Source organism: Macrobrachium nipponense, chromosome 2 (genome assembly GCF_015104395.2).
Source record: "Macrobrachium nipponense isolate FS-2020 chromosome 2, ASM1510439v2, whole genome shotgun sequence".
Classification (NCBI taxonomy): Eukaryota; Metazoa; Arthropoda; class Malacostraca; order Decapoda; family Palaemonidae; genus Macrobrachium; species Macrobrachium nipponense.
Window position 1 is genome coordinate 125,451,404 of NC_087201.1, and position 17,654 is coordinate 125,469,057.

Genomic DNA, 17,654 nt, shown 5'->3' on the forward strand with positions numbered 1-17,654 from the left:
CAACAGCAGCATTAACCAATCACGGCGCATGGACTAGTGATTCTGTGCAATCGTCCGGTCGGTATCGCCTTCCCTAATCCCCTTCCCTCGTTTGCAGGGTATTGCAACAGCACGGCCGAGGCTGGAGCTCAGAACATGTGATGAACATTAAGGAAATCTCCATCTCACATTGTAGCCTCGGTATAATAGTGGCAAGGTGGTTTTTCGTGCTAAGGTCAACACTCGCATCATATGCATAATCTGTCACTCATGCAGCAGGACATATCAAATATAATTGTATTTCTATATGTCAACTTATATATATAGATATATATATATATATATATATATTTATATATATATATATATATATATTTATATGGATCTTTTTATTTATATGGAGAAAAAGGAAGGGCAGATGAGCTAAGATAAATAACATGTCGAAGGTATTGTTTAAATACAGCTGCCTGACATCGCTATTGAAAGCACCGGTAAATGACAGGGTATGAAGAGGATTAAAATGAAATGCATAGATTCTTTTTTTTTATTTTTATCTTTCGCCTTTTTTTCTTTTCACCTTTCTTTCGCTGGGGATGTTGGTCGAATTGAATAGATTCCCTCAAGCAGAATGTTGATGATTATGGTGCCGATGGCGCATCCAAATGAGTTTTCTTTTTGCCAGATTCTCTCTCTCTCTCTCTCTCTCTCTCTCTCTCTCTCTCTCTCCTCTCTCTCTCTCTCTCTCTCTCTCTCTCTCTCTCTCTCTCTCTCTCTCTCTCTCTCTCTCTCTCTCTCTCTCTCTCTGGGGGTCCAGGAGAAGTCCCCATGGCGTCCGCGACACTGAAAAAATTAATATTTTTTTCAACTCCAGAAAAACATTGTGGCTGTTTTCACCAATTTTACTTTGCATTGAATTTAAAGCAATAAAAAGTATTGAAAATATTTCATATATTTACTTATTCTTACTTTGTGCAGGAATATGCAAATATTAGGTGTACTATGTTGTAGTGGGTATGCCGGTATGGTAATGATAATTTTTGATTGGCTGGGACTCATCATAGATGGGGGTCCTTGGTATGGTCAAGTTTGTGAACCACTGATCTAAGCCCTAAGGGACGATAATGATCACATTTTCCATATTTCTGAAACATTTGTAATGTTTTAGACACTCTCGCTGTATGAGAGTCAAGACCTTTCGTTTAATGGAAAGGACACTCAGCATTTTGTCTCACATTAATAGTATAATGAAACCGTGAATTGAGAAGAACAGGAATTGGAAGATATAGAGATATCAGCTGCTTGCTAGTTTTGTAGAAGAGCTCATATTTTTCAGAAACCGTAAATTCTTTGTAAAATGTAATTGTTGTTGTTGTTGTTGATTTTTAAGTTCCAGGTATACATATATTAATATTTTGAGAACTATATTAGCACCTTTTTCCATTTACATCATTCATTCCTGTGCGATATTTCTGCGAGTATTCATTTTATATTTCAGTATGCTGGTATTTAGAAAACGAAAAAATATATAAATTTAATGAAATCCATTATCCTCAAGATGTTTCCTCTCTCTCTCTCTCTCTCTCTCTCTCTCTCTCTCTCTCTCTCTCTCTCTCTCTCTCTCTCTCTCTCTACTAACAAAAGTAAAAAAATACTCCATTAAGATTGGTTGTCTACAATTAGTGCATTTGCCGCTGTGTTTTTAGGGCGTCTGATTTATTTTTCATTGAAATAGAGATTCTATTTTGCCTCATTTAAATGTGCAGAGATTTTAATATTATCTTTTTTGATATATATATATATATATATATATATATATATATATATATATATATATATATATGTGTGTGTGTGTGTGTGTGTGTGTGTGTGTGTAGAATCTACTGGTCACTTTTTTACCAGATACATATGCAACTGTAATAGCATTGTGGCTATTACAGTTGTATATATATATATATATATATATATATATATATATATATATATATATATATATATATATATATGTATGTATATATGTATATATTAAATGATAGAAATCATGTATGTTCATGCATGTCCGTACAAAGCATGAGTGGGTTGAAAGCGAATAGTTTAGTTCGTTTAATTGAGAATTATTTTATCTTGCGTCCCAGCGCTCTTTGTAGCTTCCACTGTGTTCTCTTGGCGATGACACTCTTCCGACATATTAAGGTGACGGAGAGAAATGCGTCCGCAGCATATCTGTACGATCACATTGTCAGGGGATGACCTCATTCGGTTTCTTTTCTTCACTGAGGTTAGAATTTGGTCTGGTAATAATGAATTTGTTTCCCCGTTTTCTTTTTGGTTTTGTGTTCAAGTTAAAGTGTATTGAGGTTTGCGATTCAAAGTAGAATTTGCATTTGCAGTGGAATGTAACTCAAACTAGATCAAAACGCAGTGAGATGAAACGGAAAGTAGATAAATACGTCGAGAAAGAAATAAGAAGGATATAGTACTTCACTTTGGTTATCAATACTGTAAAGCTGTTGATTTGTCAGTGAGTTATTTTTGCTTTCCATAAAAATGTGACTAGATTTGCGAATTTCTTTTTAATTAATATGCCCTTCTCAACGCCAATCAAGGATCTTCGTTGTTTGGGGCTGTCATTTATCGTCAGTTCTCTTGCTTCCTCTTTCTATCTTTGTATGAACTTTTTTTTGCAAATTGTTTTTCTTAAGTTCTGTGTAAGTATTTGTCTTCATTTTTTCTCAGCATAGGTGTGTTATATATATATATATATATATATATATATATATATATATATATATATATATATATATATAACTGAATCACGAAAGTTTGGAACGTAATAAATGCATAAATAAAGGTATAAGCCACGAAGGAAAGTGATACACTGGAATAGCTGCAAGATCTTTCAAAGATCTTGTAGCTACTCCAGTGTTTCACTTTCCTTCGTGGCTTATACCTTTAAATATATATATATATATATATATATATATATATATATATATATATATATATATATATATATATGCTACTTCAAGCAATACTATTCCTGGTGTACGTGCAGGTTCTGCCATATAAAATGTATGCGCTCGCGCACGCGCTGGTTTCTTTTCGAAGATGATCCACAACATACTTGAGATATTTTATGTTCTCAAGGTAAAATTAATGTGATTTCAAAATGAAAGCTAGCATGCGGAATATTGTTACCTATGAAAAATGTGTGTTGCGTCATTCTTATCTTTCTCTTTGTTCCGTATTACACAATACTTCATTTAATGGAAATCTGAATACCTCTTTCTTAGTCAAGGAGACATCTAAAGTATTTCACCTTGCAAAAAAAATAAAGGAAACTGTCCATTGTTTCTGTGACAGGCAGGGTTGCTAACGCCCAGAACCAGTGCGGAGTTGCGTTATGATATATTCTTGAAAACAAAGTCGTTCGGTACATTCAGTTTTCCATAACGAAATATTCTGTATAGAAGAACAGCCATGATTTTAAAAATTAGGTTAGGTTTTACTATGGGAAGAGTAGAATTGAAATTGCCATTTCCTGAGACAATATAGTAATTATTTGCTTAACCTGATTAAGTTCTGACATGACATACGGCAACTAAGTTAAGCAGATCCCTGAAGTAGGTATTGCTAATGAAGATTTTGATGTTAATAATGCTTGGTTGTATTGAATGTTGAGACAGATACTTAACTGATTCACTTTAGACCCCTATGGATTGTATAAATTACATGTCCTTCCTTTTATATGTACATGACTAGTTTAAGTGTGTGAATGGGTGTGTCTTACAAACACACCCACAAATTAATACATAATGCATTTTGGCTGAAAACCGTCATTTCTTCTCACTATTAACATTGCCACTGAGTAGGGTGGCTTAGCTCCGTTTATCCTCTGTTTTTTAAAATTGTTAATGTACTTTTTAGGGATTTTCTGATATTTCACTTTTTCTTAAGTTGACCTTTTCAATGGCAAAAATTTGTGTTGATGGTGCATTCCTAACTAAATTTGTAATTATTGTGTAATTTATATTTATTTTGTACAGCCCTCGGAAATGTAATGAAGACATTACGAAACGTCTGGAATGAATTACCGTTTTTAGCAAAAAGTCTTTGTGTCCTCCTCATTGGATATATAGGATATATATAATATATATACTGTATGACACACACATACACACACACACACACACACACATAATATATATATATATATATATTTATATATATATATATATATATATATATTTGTATTTATATTTTGTATATGAATTTAGACCGAAACCCGAAGTGCTCTACTCATCACATTTTCTTTTGTCTTCAGGTGAGTGTGTGTCAAGCGGACGTTCATCTGGTTACAGGTTGCCCCGAAAGCAGCCAGGTAAGTGGAATAACGATTTGGCCAAAATGGTTGACCCACCCTTACCCTGATCATTGCCCTGATCGTTATTTAGAAGGTCCCAGTAATAAGTGCCTGCCTTATGTAGGATACCCTTGTCAAAAGAGATGACAGTTAGAATTAGCATTTTTTATATTTTTGTTGCCAACATATTTTATGTATGGAGGAATATGTTAACTTGGTTCTTTTCATCTTTTTTTCTTCAGTTAATTACATTGTCCCAATGATTTCTTAAATTTAGACAGTTCCGAAGAATTACTCGGGGAGTAAATTGTATCTAATACTAAAACTTGAAACGAAATAGAAATACAGAGAAAGACAGATTTGATGTTGATTTATTTATATGTTCTAGGTACGTACATGATAATTATGATTTGTGAAAGATCTCCCTAACAAATGGCATAAACTATAATTGTAGGCTCTAAGAATAGATTATATCTTTTTATTCCGAAAACTAAATTGCCTTGTTCCTTCATAAACATTGTTTTTGCTATCATCCATATATTCATATGAAATGTTTTCACATCCCATAATCAGACTTCGTTATTTTGCACAATGAAAATTTTAAGATATGGATGAAAAATTTGAAAGGGAAAATTTGAAATAAAACATGAGCACTGGAGAAGAGCTGCTTGTTACAAAGTAATCGTTATAGCCCAGTGACTATGTGTCCTTCTGCATTCAAGTTTAAATTCCATGGTTAACTCCCTCTTTATATGTGCGCATATTTACATCCGTTCAAAGTACTCTCTCTCTCTCTCTCTCTCTCTCTCTCTCTCTCTCTCTCTCTCTCTCTCTCTCTCTCTCTCTCTAAGAACAATATCCTTTTAAGGAGTCCTTGCGTCATCGTCCTTGTCAGGAAGTTCGTTTTGAAAATATTCGCTCTAAGTAAATGTGCAGATCGCTGAAGTGTAGTGTTACAGAACACTTTGGTTCTTTGTGCTCATGCGAAGAGCAAATAGGCAATATTGGCAGTCTATATACCTGACCAGTTTCATTTCGCCATAATCGTGGAGAGTATTTCCACTCTTTGTTAGCCATTCGTTAAGATTGTTAATAAAGGGTGAAACTTGCGAACTCTCAGACTTGCAATTTATATTAATACTTGCAAGTATTACTACATAGCTAGTATTAATACTACCAAACACAATCATACATACATAAACTTGTATATATATGTGTATGTATGTATAAATATACGTATATGTATATTATATATATATACATATATATATATATATATATATATATATATATATATATATTGGGATGGATATAGAGATCTAAGTGCAACGTATATTAGCTGTCAAGAGTGTAAATGTTTTAAATAACACAGACGGTGTAATGTATTAAGCTTATGCAAGTCTTGGCTCGTAACTGTTTGTAGCTCAGGTGGTCAAGTTGCCCACATACCATGTGTTCTCAAGACCTTTGGCATGGGTGTCCACGAGGACAAAATAGGACGGGCATAGTTTTGTCGAAGCTACAGGCAACAGGTGATGTCCCATTCTCACGTCACAAAGTAACCTCTTTAACATATATATACTATAATATTTACCTTCCATTAATAATATTAATAATTGAATCAGCAGTTCCATCGTATTTTTAAATTTTCCGGACAAATACTGGATTATATTTATTCTCGCAACAGACAAGAAAGAAAGCACAATGTGCCTGGCTCTTGTACTTTTTGAATAAAAAAGTATACCTGTGCCAATGTTTACGATGATGCAAGGGGAATTTAGCAGAATCGTCTGATTATATATATATATATATATATATATATATATATATATATATATATATATATATATATATATATATATATATATAATGTATTTTCCATACTCTGACATGGCCATATGCCCAGGTCTACATAATATTATATCTGTAATTGCTTGTGTGCCCTTGTTGTTAATGAACACTGCATCTTCATTTAACAGAAATGAGTATCTCACCTCTTACATTTCTCATTCATTTTTGTGTATGCTCCATAGCTCAGTGATGAATTGCGGGCTTGCTTTTACCAGGTCTGTGGCTCGATCCATGCCTACGTCCCATCAGGTGAGCCACTTGTGAACGTATACCAGCTACAGCTGGGCAAAAGGCTCTGCTTTTCTGTGTTGATAGGAACTGATAGTCTGGATTGACATCCATCTGCCAGTATTCATTTTAATGATGAATTAAACGTTTGGGTTATTTCGTAAGTGAGCGATGGATATGAAGATCTGTATGATGTTAATTGCCGTTTATTTTCTGATTTGAAAGTGAAAAAAGCCTTCGAATGTTACCGCTATCTTAATTCAAAGACATCCAACGCATACAAAACGAGAAGAAACTGATTTGGTCCGAATCGTAAACGAACCGAATGAGAGAGGTGAAAGTCGCTGCGAGCTTCAAATAGGAAGCGTTAAGTAACAAAGTTACGTGATTGTGACGTAGTTGATTAATACCGTCATTGCTGTCATGGTTTTGTAAACCTAAGCCCTGGTTATTGAACCATATTTCAAAATCTTGTTAATGAATACTGTCGGGTGAAATTTTCCGTAGGGCAACTTTATTCCCCGATTTCCTGTACTTTTCCAGATTTTTTTCTGTACTAAAGAGGTTTTTATTGCGGTTAGTAATGAATAGAAACTACCCGTCCTGCTAAAGCTTCATGACGAGTAACTTTCGTTAAGATGGTGGAGATTTCTAAGCTGATTGGATAAACACTATATTAAAGTTTGTAACATACGTAGACTGGAAGAATATTCTATAAGATCTCTATGCCAGTCCGCATATCTTCTTTATTAAGCATTTGTTAATTTTAAGCGTCTGTCTCTCTCTTTCTCCCTGCTCACACACCCGCCCTTTTTATTTTGCTGGGAATTTCGAATGTTTTAATCAAGGTCGCATAATTTGTAGCTTTATTCCTTGTTGGAATAACAGTATTCAACAATGTATAGGAATAATGACTAAATTTCTCCGTGTTAGGTATCATTTCTTTTACCAGTTGAATGGACAAGTGAACGTATTGTTTTGCTTAGGCGTTTAATACGAATAATTCGGAATGAGACCGTCAATACATCTTCCGTCTAAAAGTCAAACCTCTCTCGATGGGGAGACTTGTGTAGATGCACCTGGTCAAGAACAACTCTCAATCAGGAAATGAGTTTCCCTTCGAGGTGGGCACCAGTGCCCGGCAAGATTAGGGGCCGTTTCTGGCGTCCCTCACTTTCATTTTCTGCTTTCTCTGTTGTGACGGTGGCTCTGCTGCGGGAGAGTGATGGGAGGGCAGGAGGGCTTCGGGGTGGTGGGTTGGAGACGAGATGCCCTTGGAAAGTCACCGAGGAAGCTGGAAGGCCAGTTGCACGTTTCACATCCTTTTTTGATTTATCTGCGTAAGACTTGTGCTGGTTGTGATAGAACCCGTGAGCTGGTCAAGACGATTTTCTTCTTCGCCTATCGGCGTTGTGATTTTAATAAGCAAGGAAATGTCATCATGACTGAGGTTTCGTATTCTATATATATATATATATATATATATATATATATATATAATATATATATATATATTATTATATATTATTTAATTATATATATAGATATATCTATATATATCTATATATATGTATGTATGTATATGTATATATAACATGTTTATATTATTTAGGTTATGTCTTTTCTAAAAAGTGTATATGCTGCATCCTGCAAATGACGGTTTCGTTGGGAAGAAAGTGTGCATGACGTGTTGAGTCGGAAAACATAATACGAGCAGTGTGAGATGCAGATCTTTCATTCTTTTGCGCGTCTGTTTTTGTGAATTCCTCGCTTTCATTGTAACACTTTTTTCTTTCCTTGTTTTAATGGTTAATTGCAATGATTTTACTAGATTTTACTTCTCAGATTTCTTATAAAGTATTATTTACCCATGTTTTGTTTTACAGCCTTTTTTAGAATTACCATTATTAGTTTTTTGCATTTCAGGTATTGAGTCGTATTTTTAAGAATTGTGGGTTTTAATATTTTAGTGGACCGCAGCATGAACAGTGTTTACTGGAGTATCTAGTTCGATGAGACTGATAATCGTGAACACAAGAAAGAATAAGGGATTCTGTGATCTGAGACATTGACGAAAATAGTTGTACACTATATTCACTGGTATTATCGAGACACTACTTAAATATAAAAATTCAACAGTTTCTATAGAAGTTCTGGGGGAAGTGAATAATAAAAAATATTAAAAGACGTTTTTGTTAAACTAGGTGGTAAATGTTAAAGCAAGGGCGGTTAGATATTCTGAGCTAGTCATTCGACTTTAGTAGCAAAGTTGTAGTTATATATGCTGCTAGAGAATAGGTTTTGGTTCAATGATGTTTTCATCATTATAAAACCGTGCCACGAATGAATAAATAGCTCTCTCTCTCTCTCTCTCTCTCTCTCTCTCTCTCTCTCTCTCTCTCTCTCAACCGGACACAGTGCGTCGAAACTTTTACCAAACGTTTCTCTCATCTACCCGTAAGGGAGTCTCTCTCTTTATTCTGTTATTCGAATTGTGCTCACTTTCCATCATTTTGCATTCTGTTTACCCTTCCGCTGCGTGCTTGCTTCTGCGAGGGTGACCCACCTGCCTACGTCTTCTTTAACCAGAAGGATTTAGAGCTTTGGTACTGGGACTGTGGCGATCAAGTAATAATGCAGTAACTCCCTCTGCCGCGTATTCACTTAGCACATATTTTTTATTTGGTCTTCCATTTTCTGTGTAAGTGTTAGAATTAAGGTGTAACATAGATGTTGCATAATATGTAGAAGTAACACTATTTTCAATCTTGCTATTTCCTTCAGTCTTTCAGATGTAGTTGAAAAAATCCATGGTACTTCAAGAGGAAATACATTTTGCTCTGATAATTTCTGAAATTTCATTTTGGTTTAAAATGAATGACTTCGGCTTCTTAGGGGTGTGTTACCGACCTAGGCACGCCATTTATCATGATGGATTTTACCCTCAGGCAGAACATTACCCTTCCGTACCCTGTCTATTCCCTGCCAAGTCTGAGATAAGATTTGTCTTACTGTCTCTCGTTTCACTGCAGTAACAGAGCTGCTGCCAAATGACAGATTAATAAAACTTGCACCTTTGGGATTCTGGATATTACAACTGTAGTAATCGCAGTAATTATTCTCCTATACTGCTGAAGTGACTTTTCAACATATTTGCTAGCGACTAAATTTTCTAAGTCTTTATATATTCTAAGAATTTTAAGATTTGTTATTGTGTGTGTGTGTGTATGCGCGCGCGCGTATTTTCTGTAAAATATGGGGACTAGTTATTAAAGGATTTTTTAAAACATATATTTCTAATTACAGTTAGTACATGTGAGTAATTTCCATTTTTTATCCTAGCATGGTCGGTTAAGCGGTATCATACTCTTTATGGTGTCAGTGTGTGTGTGTAGTGGGAGTGCGGATACCACCGGGAAACGCAGAATCTCTTAATTGACTTCTTATTCAGATTTAATGCTTTCAGTGGAAAACGTATCCAAGAGCAGTGAAGGAATTGAACAATGAAGAAATGATCCTTTTGGTTACTTCGAAATTCTGGTTTTTTGGTATGAGTTTTCTTTCAGTACAGTTTTTAAAACCATACTGTGCTACATTGTTTTTTGGTGATAGTTTACTTTTTATCATTATGATATATGCAAATACGCAGGTCACTGAGTTACGTGAAAACTAATAATTGATCCACCATGATCATTAATATTAAAATTACTAATCTAACGGTTTCTAAGTTGCCCAGATTATAGTGTAATCTTTTTAGTATTATCATCTATCACTGGAAGTAGTTTCTGTCCTTGCCATAATTTTTTCCATAATTCAGATGTTACATTAATTTGTTTTCTTTCTTTCCATATTCAGAAATTAGTTAACGTCGTTCGGGACCCTGCATGAATTGTAATTACGGTATCTCCTCTTGATCTAAAATGGAGGCAGAGAGAGTAAACTTTAAATGCTTTTCTGTTTTATTTTGTGTATATATATATATATACATATTTAAATGTATCTTATTTATTTCACTATATACATATATATATATATATATATATATATATATATATATATATATATATATATATATATATATAGATATATATATATATAGATATATATATATATATATATATATATATATAATATATATATATATATATATAGTGAAAATATAAGATACATCATATTATACATACACACACACACACTATATATATATATATATATTATTTATATATATATATATATATAATATATAGTATATATAGCACAGAAAGGGATATAAAGTTTACTCTGTCTCCATTTTATTGTACCAACAGGAGATACCGTAATTACAGTATACTCTGGGCAACTTAGAAACCGTCAGATTAGTAATTTTAATTAATTAATGATTATGATGGATCAATTATTTAGTTTTCATGTAAGTCAGTGACCTAGCGTATTTGATATATATATATATATATATATATATATATATATATATATATGATATATATATATATATATATATATGATGTATATATGTGTGTGTGTGTGTGTGTGTGTGTGTGTGTGTGTGTGACAATGGAAAATCAGTTCCAACTTTTCCACCCTTCTCCTATACGCTGAAACTTGTACGAATTAAGACGGACTTGTCAGTGAGACGAAACCAGGGAGAAGTGCTCGTTCCTGAGTGTCTCGTGCCGTTAACTTTCTCTCCCCGGCTATAGCCATGACTGACCCTCCCTCAGCAACTATTAAGAAGGTGTAGGTACGTGGTACAGAGTGAGTTTTTGGCCAGGTTTGAGTACCCTGGTGGAGGAGGCACGCAGCAGTGCTTTCTTTGTCCTCATGAGCTCTTTCATTTTGGGTCTGGTGCATCTTGAAACGCGCCACGCAGTGGCTGTGATGTAACGATTATTTTCCCCCTTCCGGTTCTTCTAGAATGTTGGGCGTTGTTGGGAGATGTATGTTTTCTGCTTCTTGTAGACTCATGAAAATATTGTGGTTATTTAAAATGCGTAGTTTTATTGTATCCTTACCAACCACTTGACTGGTAATGTTTCATATAACGTATGGAAATTAATGTGGACTTGGTGAATATCTGATTATAATGAAAATTTATATATCTAAAAAGAATTTTGTTTAATTACTTGTGGTAAAGTTTTTATATTTTCCCATATTGTGTAACTACGTATTTTATTTTGTTTTTGTGTTTTTCCGTTCGAGATAATCAGCCCACCGGAAGGGAACAGACACAAAAGACGCCATCTCCTGATTTCTTGTCGCCTCCTCTGATAAATCCGACATTTGGATGCTTGCCGAGCAGTCTTGTCTGATCGAGAAGCCGGGTTTTTCTTTTGTCTGAAATTAATGTTCCCATGGAGAGGTTGGGCTGTGTAAGGTGGTGGAATAAAGGAGAAGGATGAGGAAATGAGGAAAACGAAAGTTAACAAGAAAGATGGGAGTGAAATAATCCGAGAGACAGCTGATGAATACAAAGGTTTTCTTTTGTTTTATCTTATTATATTTCATTATGAAGTATAATTCTTTTTGTGCTTCAGTTCCACGTGTTTCCTGTAACCCGCCCTTTTGTGGAAGCCAATCTTGTGCTCCCTGGGGCCTTGCTAGTTTCATTTGTCACTGTTCTACCATCGTTTGTATAATTTACCCTTATGCTTGTTCTCGATATTAGGATAAGATTGCTCATGTCTGCTTCCAAAGTTTGTGTATTGTATTTCCTAAAATGTGTAATTGTCACGTAGCAAAGGGTTATAATAAAATGGCCATCATTTTCTGTCGTATACATTTACATACACATTTATGTGTATGTATGTATGCAATTATATATATCAAAGGAAAAATGACGTAGGTGATTGTAAGACTCATATATGGGCATGGCATGATTTGGTAACCGTTAAAGGTACAGGGATTGGTGGGCAAAGAATAATAAAGAGTTCGGACGAGAAAGAGGATGGGTGGAGCGAGTGTTTTTCGTGGAATAGTTGCGTGAGAAGTTGAAGAGCAAAGAGACAGACCTGATGCGTCACACACACAACTCCCGAAAGAATTACGTACGTTATAGCTGACTTAGATGCTCTGTGCAGGGTGAGGAGGAAGAAGAAATAAAAACATGACGCGAACGACAAGAAGGATCGGCGTTTTAAGGATTAGAAGTTTTGGAAGGGGGAAAGGGACGTCGAGAATGTGTCCCCTGGATTTGGGTTAAGGAGTTATTGGAACGGCAGAACATTATCGAGGAAGCGCAAGAGGGCGTCCGTGATTAATGTGCGTGGCCATCTGTGAATATATATGAAGTGACTGATGTAGACGATTTCTCCCAACGGGGGTCTTCTTGACTTATGTATAACTGTGTAAGGCAACTTACGTGAACGGTATTCATGACAGTATCATGTTTCTGTTGCGATACATATAACATCAGTAGTGTATTAGCATATACAATGAACAGTCTATCCGTATAAAGCAGCATGTGAATACTAACAGTTGTGCTCTGGTTAAGTAATGGTTGTTAATGGGAAGGAAATCGAGTTTAGAATATCCGGTTCTGCTCTGCAAAAAAAAGAAAAAAAAAACGTACGCAAAATAAGCAACTTTTCTTCGTCTGGGAAAACCTCTAGGAATTCGAAGACAAGAAAATGAAAGCCCTCCTGAATTTGTATGTGAGCGAAGAAAGGGAGTAATTCAAGTTACTGCCGCATTCTCAAGCGGCACGTGCGTGAGTGGAGCCTGATGACCCCCTTGTGACGAAGGGAGGGTCGCCAGCATACGAACTGCCGTAGAAAAATCTCAGAGAAGTCACTTGCTCTCGCTATTGGAGATGACGAAAGAGCCAAGATTAAGACATTGCTTGCGATTTGACGCTGTCAAGAAAAGAGAAAGGGAAGTTTTATGATATAAAGTTGGAAGACGACATGGCACTACAATGGACAGGTTCCATGTGGAGGCATTAAATGGTACTTAACTGTAACTTCATAAAATTTTGTACTTAGATGTAACGTCATAAAAATTCATTATAATGTAACTTTTTTAAGAAACTTAACCGTTTAATTGCTTATACGAGGTTCTTATAGAGCAGCTGTTGAATAAAATAGTTAAAGTTTACTTTAAGATCGAAGTAGTGGCAAAGAAATATATGTAGGAATTTTTATGGGAGCATGGAATTCAATAATAAAGCAATGGACCTCAATATGTCCATCTTTATAACCAGGGCTTGCTGAGAAACTTAATAGTATACAATTAAAGGAGCCTGCTGTAAGCCTCAGAGGAATTTTTAATGTCATGTGATCATAAGCATACATTTATGTATTACAATAAACAGAAGGACGATTTACTTAGACCGTAAGGAAAAACACAAAGATCATGATAAAAACTAACAGAATACTAATGCTACCCAGAAGTTGTGTGAATACACTTCATATTCATCTACAAAAGCTGTAAAGTGAAGGTAGAATGAATAAGACAAAGCGTATGACGTGGTGTTAGAAGAAGTAGGTGTAATAAAACCACATCAGGTTGTACAATGATATCTCTTGGAAGTTTTAAATCTTCTGGTGAAACAACACCTCCCTTTGTCGCGTTAAGAAATAAATACTGGTGCATTCTTGCAATTACCGGTTTTAGCTATGCGTGCTGAAATTTGTTAATTATTTATTTGATTAAAGATGCCGCGTTGCATTACATGACGCTTGTTGTATACTAGCTAAAATAACGGAATTATAACCCGGCAGGCGCATTGTAAGTATTAGTTTTGAAATAAATGACTATGCCCTATTGTTTCACTCGCTTTGTAACAGTTCTCTGAGGTATTTAGTAGTCTTGTGTACGTATATTATAAGATGTAAGTGCCGCTTGCGATGTCAAGACTTGGAAAAAAACGGGTTAAAGGGTCAAGGGTACTGCAAAGACAAAGAATTAACTGCCTTTTTTTTAATTCTTAGAAGGAAGGAATCTGCAATTTTTGGTGTTGTATCGTGTGCTTCTCATCAAAATGCAGAGTCAGCGACAAATCCTATGATTCTCTTCAAGGTGAAAATTTGCCTGCACTCTAGCACCTGTTAATATATTCCGTGGTTAGATGTTATTGTGTTGTGCATTGGAGTGTTGTACATGTTCATGTTTTTGTTTGCGTTTTTAAGGAGCTTCGTTCACGTGATTTTTACTATTTCTTCCGTTTCCAATGTAATTTATATCTTTTAGTTTATTGGAGTGCAAATTTATCCTGTGTTATACGCTAATGTTGTCGTCCGAATTTTGTACTGTTTGAGAACGGGAAAAATTTATTAGTCGACCCTATTTGCTTTTACAACGTTGTTCATTGAGAGTTGAATGGTGAGAAATTGGCCTTACGTAACTGACGTCTCTCTCTCTCTCTCTCTCTCTCTCTCTCTCTCTCTCTCTCTCTCTCTCTCTCTCTCTCTCTCCGTTAGAGGAAGCCTCGACGATGTAATATTTCATTCCCTTAAGGATGGAACCAGTTTACAGGTAGCCTAATCTTTAGTGGTTAAGTGGTCCTCACTGGCGAGGGGTCCTTTTTCGATCTTGGGCGAGGATGGGGCGTTCTGTTACTGGTTCCCAAAAAGACCAATGTCGTAGGGAGGAAATTGTGAAGAGGAAAAGAAAAAATAAGCGTAGGCCGTAATAATGACTCGTGGAAGACGGCGCCAGTGACCCTGGTTGGATGACGCCACATTATTTTTAACCAGTCAGCACCGGAAGAGCATCGAAAAACGTTTTCTTGTAAAACCATTAATAAGATATTGTGTGAGTGAGTGCGTGTTTGTGTTTGGGTTGAAGTACAAAATGTGTTTGAGATACACCAAACTAAGAAGCCATTAACTCCAGGAAGCTTGCTTAAATATATCAACCAAACATAAGCCGAACTTAGATCAGCTCTGGCGTACGAGAAAACATTGGAAGTTCGTTGTAATTTTATGGTTAGTGTGTTCAACTTTTCGTCCAGCCTCTCCATCATAGTATTAAGAAGGAAACCTTCAAAGTCTTTTGTTTCCTCAGGGGGAGTTTGTTGTTTCAGGAATATTTTGTCGGAAAGCAAATTGATCCAGTGTTTAAGTAAAAACGGCGTCAGCTAGTGTACTGTTTTTTTCTTCATAGGCTTTAGCTAGGCATACTTGTGTGATTGAATTGAAGATGTTAGTGCGGGACTAATAGGTTTTAGATTATGTTTTTGTAATACTGTCGTGTACATTTCGCATAAATGCTCAGAAACATGTCAGAGATCTGAGATCTTCCCTGTTTATTATAGTAACTGGGTGTCTTAATAGAGATTAGAACTATTTATTCAAATAACTTCTAGAAAATTTAGATGTACTTTGCAACTGTAGTTATTTGCGCATCGAATTGCCCTCGTTCCTTCCTCCCCAATCTTTAGGGTTAATGGTTCCACGCTCAATTCACAAACCAGGTGTCCTCGGTTCGACGACTTATGCTATGTATCTATCAATCTACCTTTCTGTCTTTCTATATCCTAATGAATATTTTTTAATAGGTTCCTTTATTTTTGTAGGGAATTTTTTTATCAACGAGTAGACTTTATCATTATGACCAGGTTGGGTATCTAGGGCTACAGTTATGTGTCGTTTTATATCAGGAATGTTTAGAGAATGGTTCTAAAATTGACGCCGTCGGTATAATAGATCTCAAAGGACGTTAATTAGGATATTTCTTGACACCTAATAGGAGCGTTAAAGTTCGTTCCCACGCCTTCTTTACGATCCTCTTAGAGTATGTTTTAAAAAAAAATACACCAAGAGACCCAAGTGTGCATTTGTCATTAGACTTGTTTTCATTGTCTCCCGAGAAGGTACTCAAGGGATTCCTTCATTTCCCCGTGGGATCGTCACATCAAAGTTACGCGACATTCGTGCGCTAGGCATTAAACTGTGGCTGCAATGAGTTTCACATCCACGGCACTGTTTTCTTATTCCATAACTTCTCATTTATTGTGCCATTTGAGATATTTTATTCTTCTATAACACAAAATGTAATATCGTTAAAAAGGTTTGGAACTTATTTCTGCTTTTGCAGAGATAACTTTCTGTCACATTTCTAAAACTTATGAGCTTGGTTTAATAATTCTGACTAATATTTGAAATCTCTGTTGCCTTCTCTCTATACAGTTATTGATTCTCAACTGAAATGAAGGCAGTGATTGTAATAAGAAAATAAGCTGCCAGTGTGTAAGTGGTGTTTTAAATGCCCTAATCTTTATATAGGGTGTTAATGGCGACTTCTTTTTGTTCATGGTTTAATTTTTATCTTACAAGGGGGTAAAATGCAGGTGTTGTTTTCTTTTTCAGTCTGTATAAAATATACACTGTGAGGTATTAAATTTTAGCCGGTTTATGATTTTAGTTTTCTGTAAAAGGAGACTGGTCTGTCGGTCCGCACTTTTTCTCTCCGCTCATACAGCATTTTACGCTGTACAGAAAACTCGATTGCTCTGAAGAAGCTAAGGCGAATTTTTTTTACCTAATCCCCATACCATTTTGTGTCGAATTTGGAAATTTGTTCGGTACCTCCCTCATAAGTATATGTTAAACTTGTCTTTTGAAAACGAAGATGAAAACCGTACTTGACGTTTATAAGTATTGATTTCCAAGATGCATGCATCTGTATCGTATTTTATACAGTTTTGTAAACTTTTCGATTTGAGCCTTGCAAAAGCTTACGTAAAAGTTTAAAATATAACAAAATAAAAGGTAAATTCAATGCCAGTGTGTTCGTTTTTTGAGAGAGTATGGTATGGTACGCTCATTGAGACATGAATAATGCAGAGTTGATGGCGTAGAGTTTTGTATGCTGTTTGCTATAGCAACTTAAGAAGCGCTGAGCGTCAGATGACGTAACCTGCTTTTAATATAAAGAGGCACATGCTCTTCATGTGATAGCATGTTCATGGTCGCTGTATTTTAAGCAAAATCGTTACGATTGTGTGCATTGGCAGTCGAGTACAAAGAAGATCCATCTAGGTTACAATTGGTGACTGTTTACGCTTTTCTATTAACTTTGTTTACAGAGCTGGCCTTCCTGCCAGCCTTTGATGTGCGTTATTTTCATGCCAGAATGTTTTGCTTGGTCAAAGTGACTCATCTACATTCAGACAAGGCAATTTTGGCTTGGATGAATATGCAAAGGATACATCTCTTTGATTATCACGCTTCAGTAATTGATTGGATCCCCCCTCGATGTGCGTTCGTCAATGGCTTGGCGAATCTTTTCATCATGGATT

At 35.5% G+C, this 17,654-nt stretch overlaps 1 protein-coding gene across 5 annotated transcripts in view; it reads left to right on the top strand.

Annotated features, from left to right (window-relative positions):
• The window catches only part of LOC135220969 (uncharacterized), a 1,037,101-nt gene that overhangs the window by 982,975 nt on the left and 36,472 nt on the right, over positions 1-17,654 (top strand). For 4 of the 5 annotated variants that reach the window (XM_064258641.1, XM_064258642.1, XM_064258645.1 and 1 more), the window contains one exon: positions 4,301-4,357. The exons of the other annotated variant lie outside the window; for it this stretch is intronic. In XM_064258641.1, the coding sequence (XP_064114711.1) occupies positions 4,301-4,357 (57 nt within the window). The remainder of the gene's footprint in view (positions 1-4,300; positions 4,358-17,654) is intronic. 5 annotated transcript variants of the gene reach the window in all.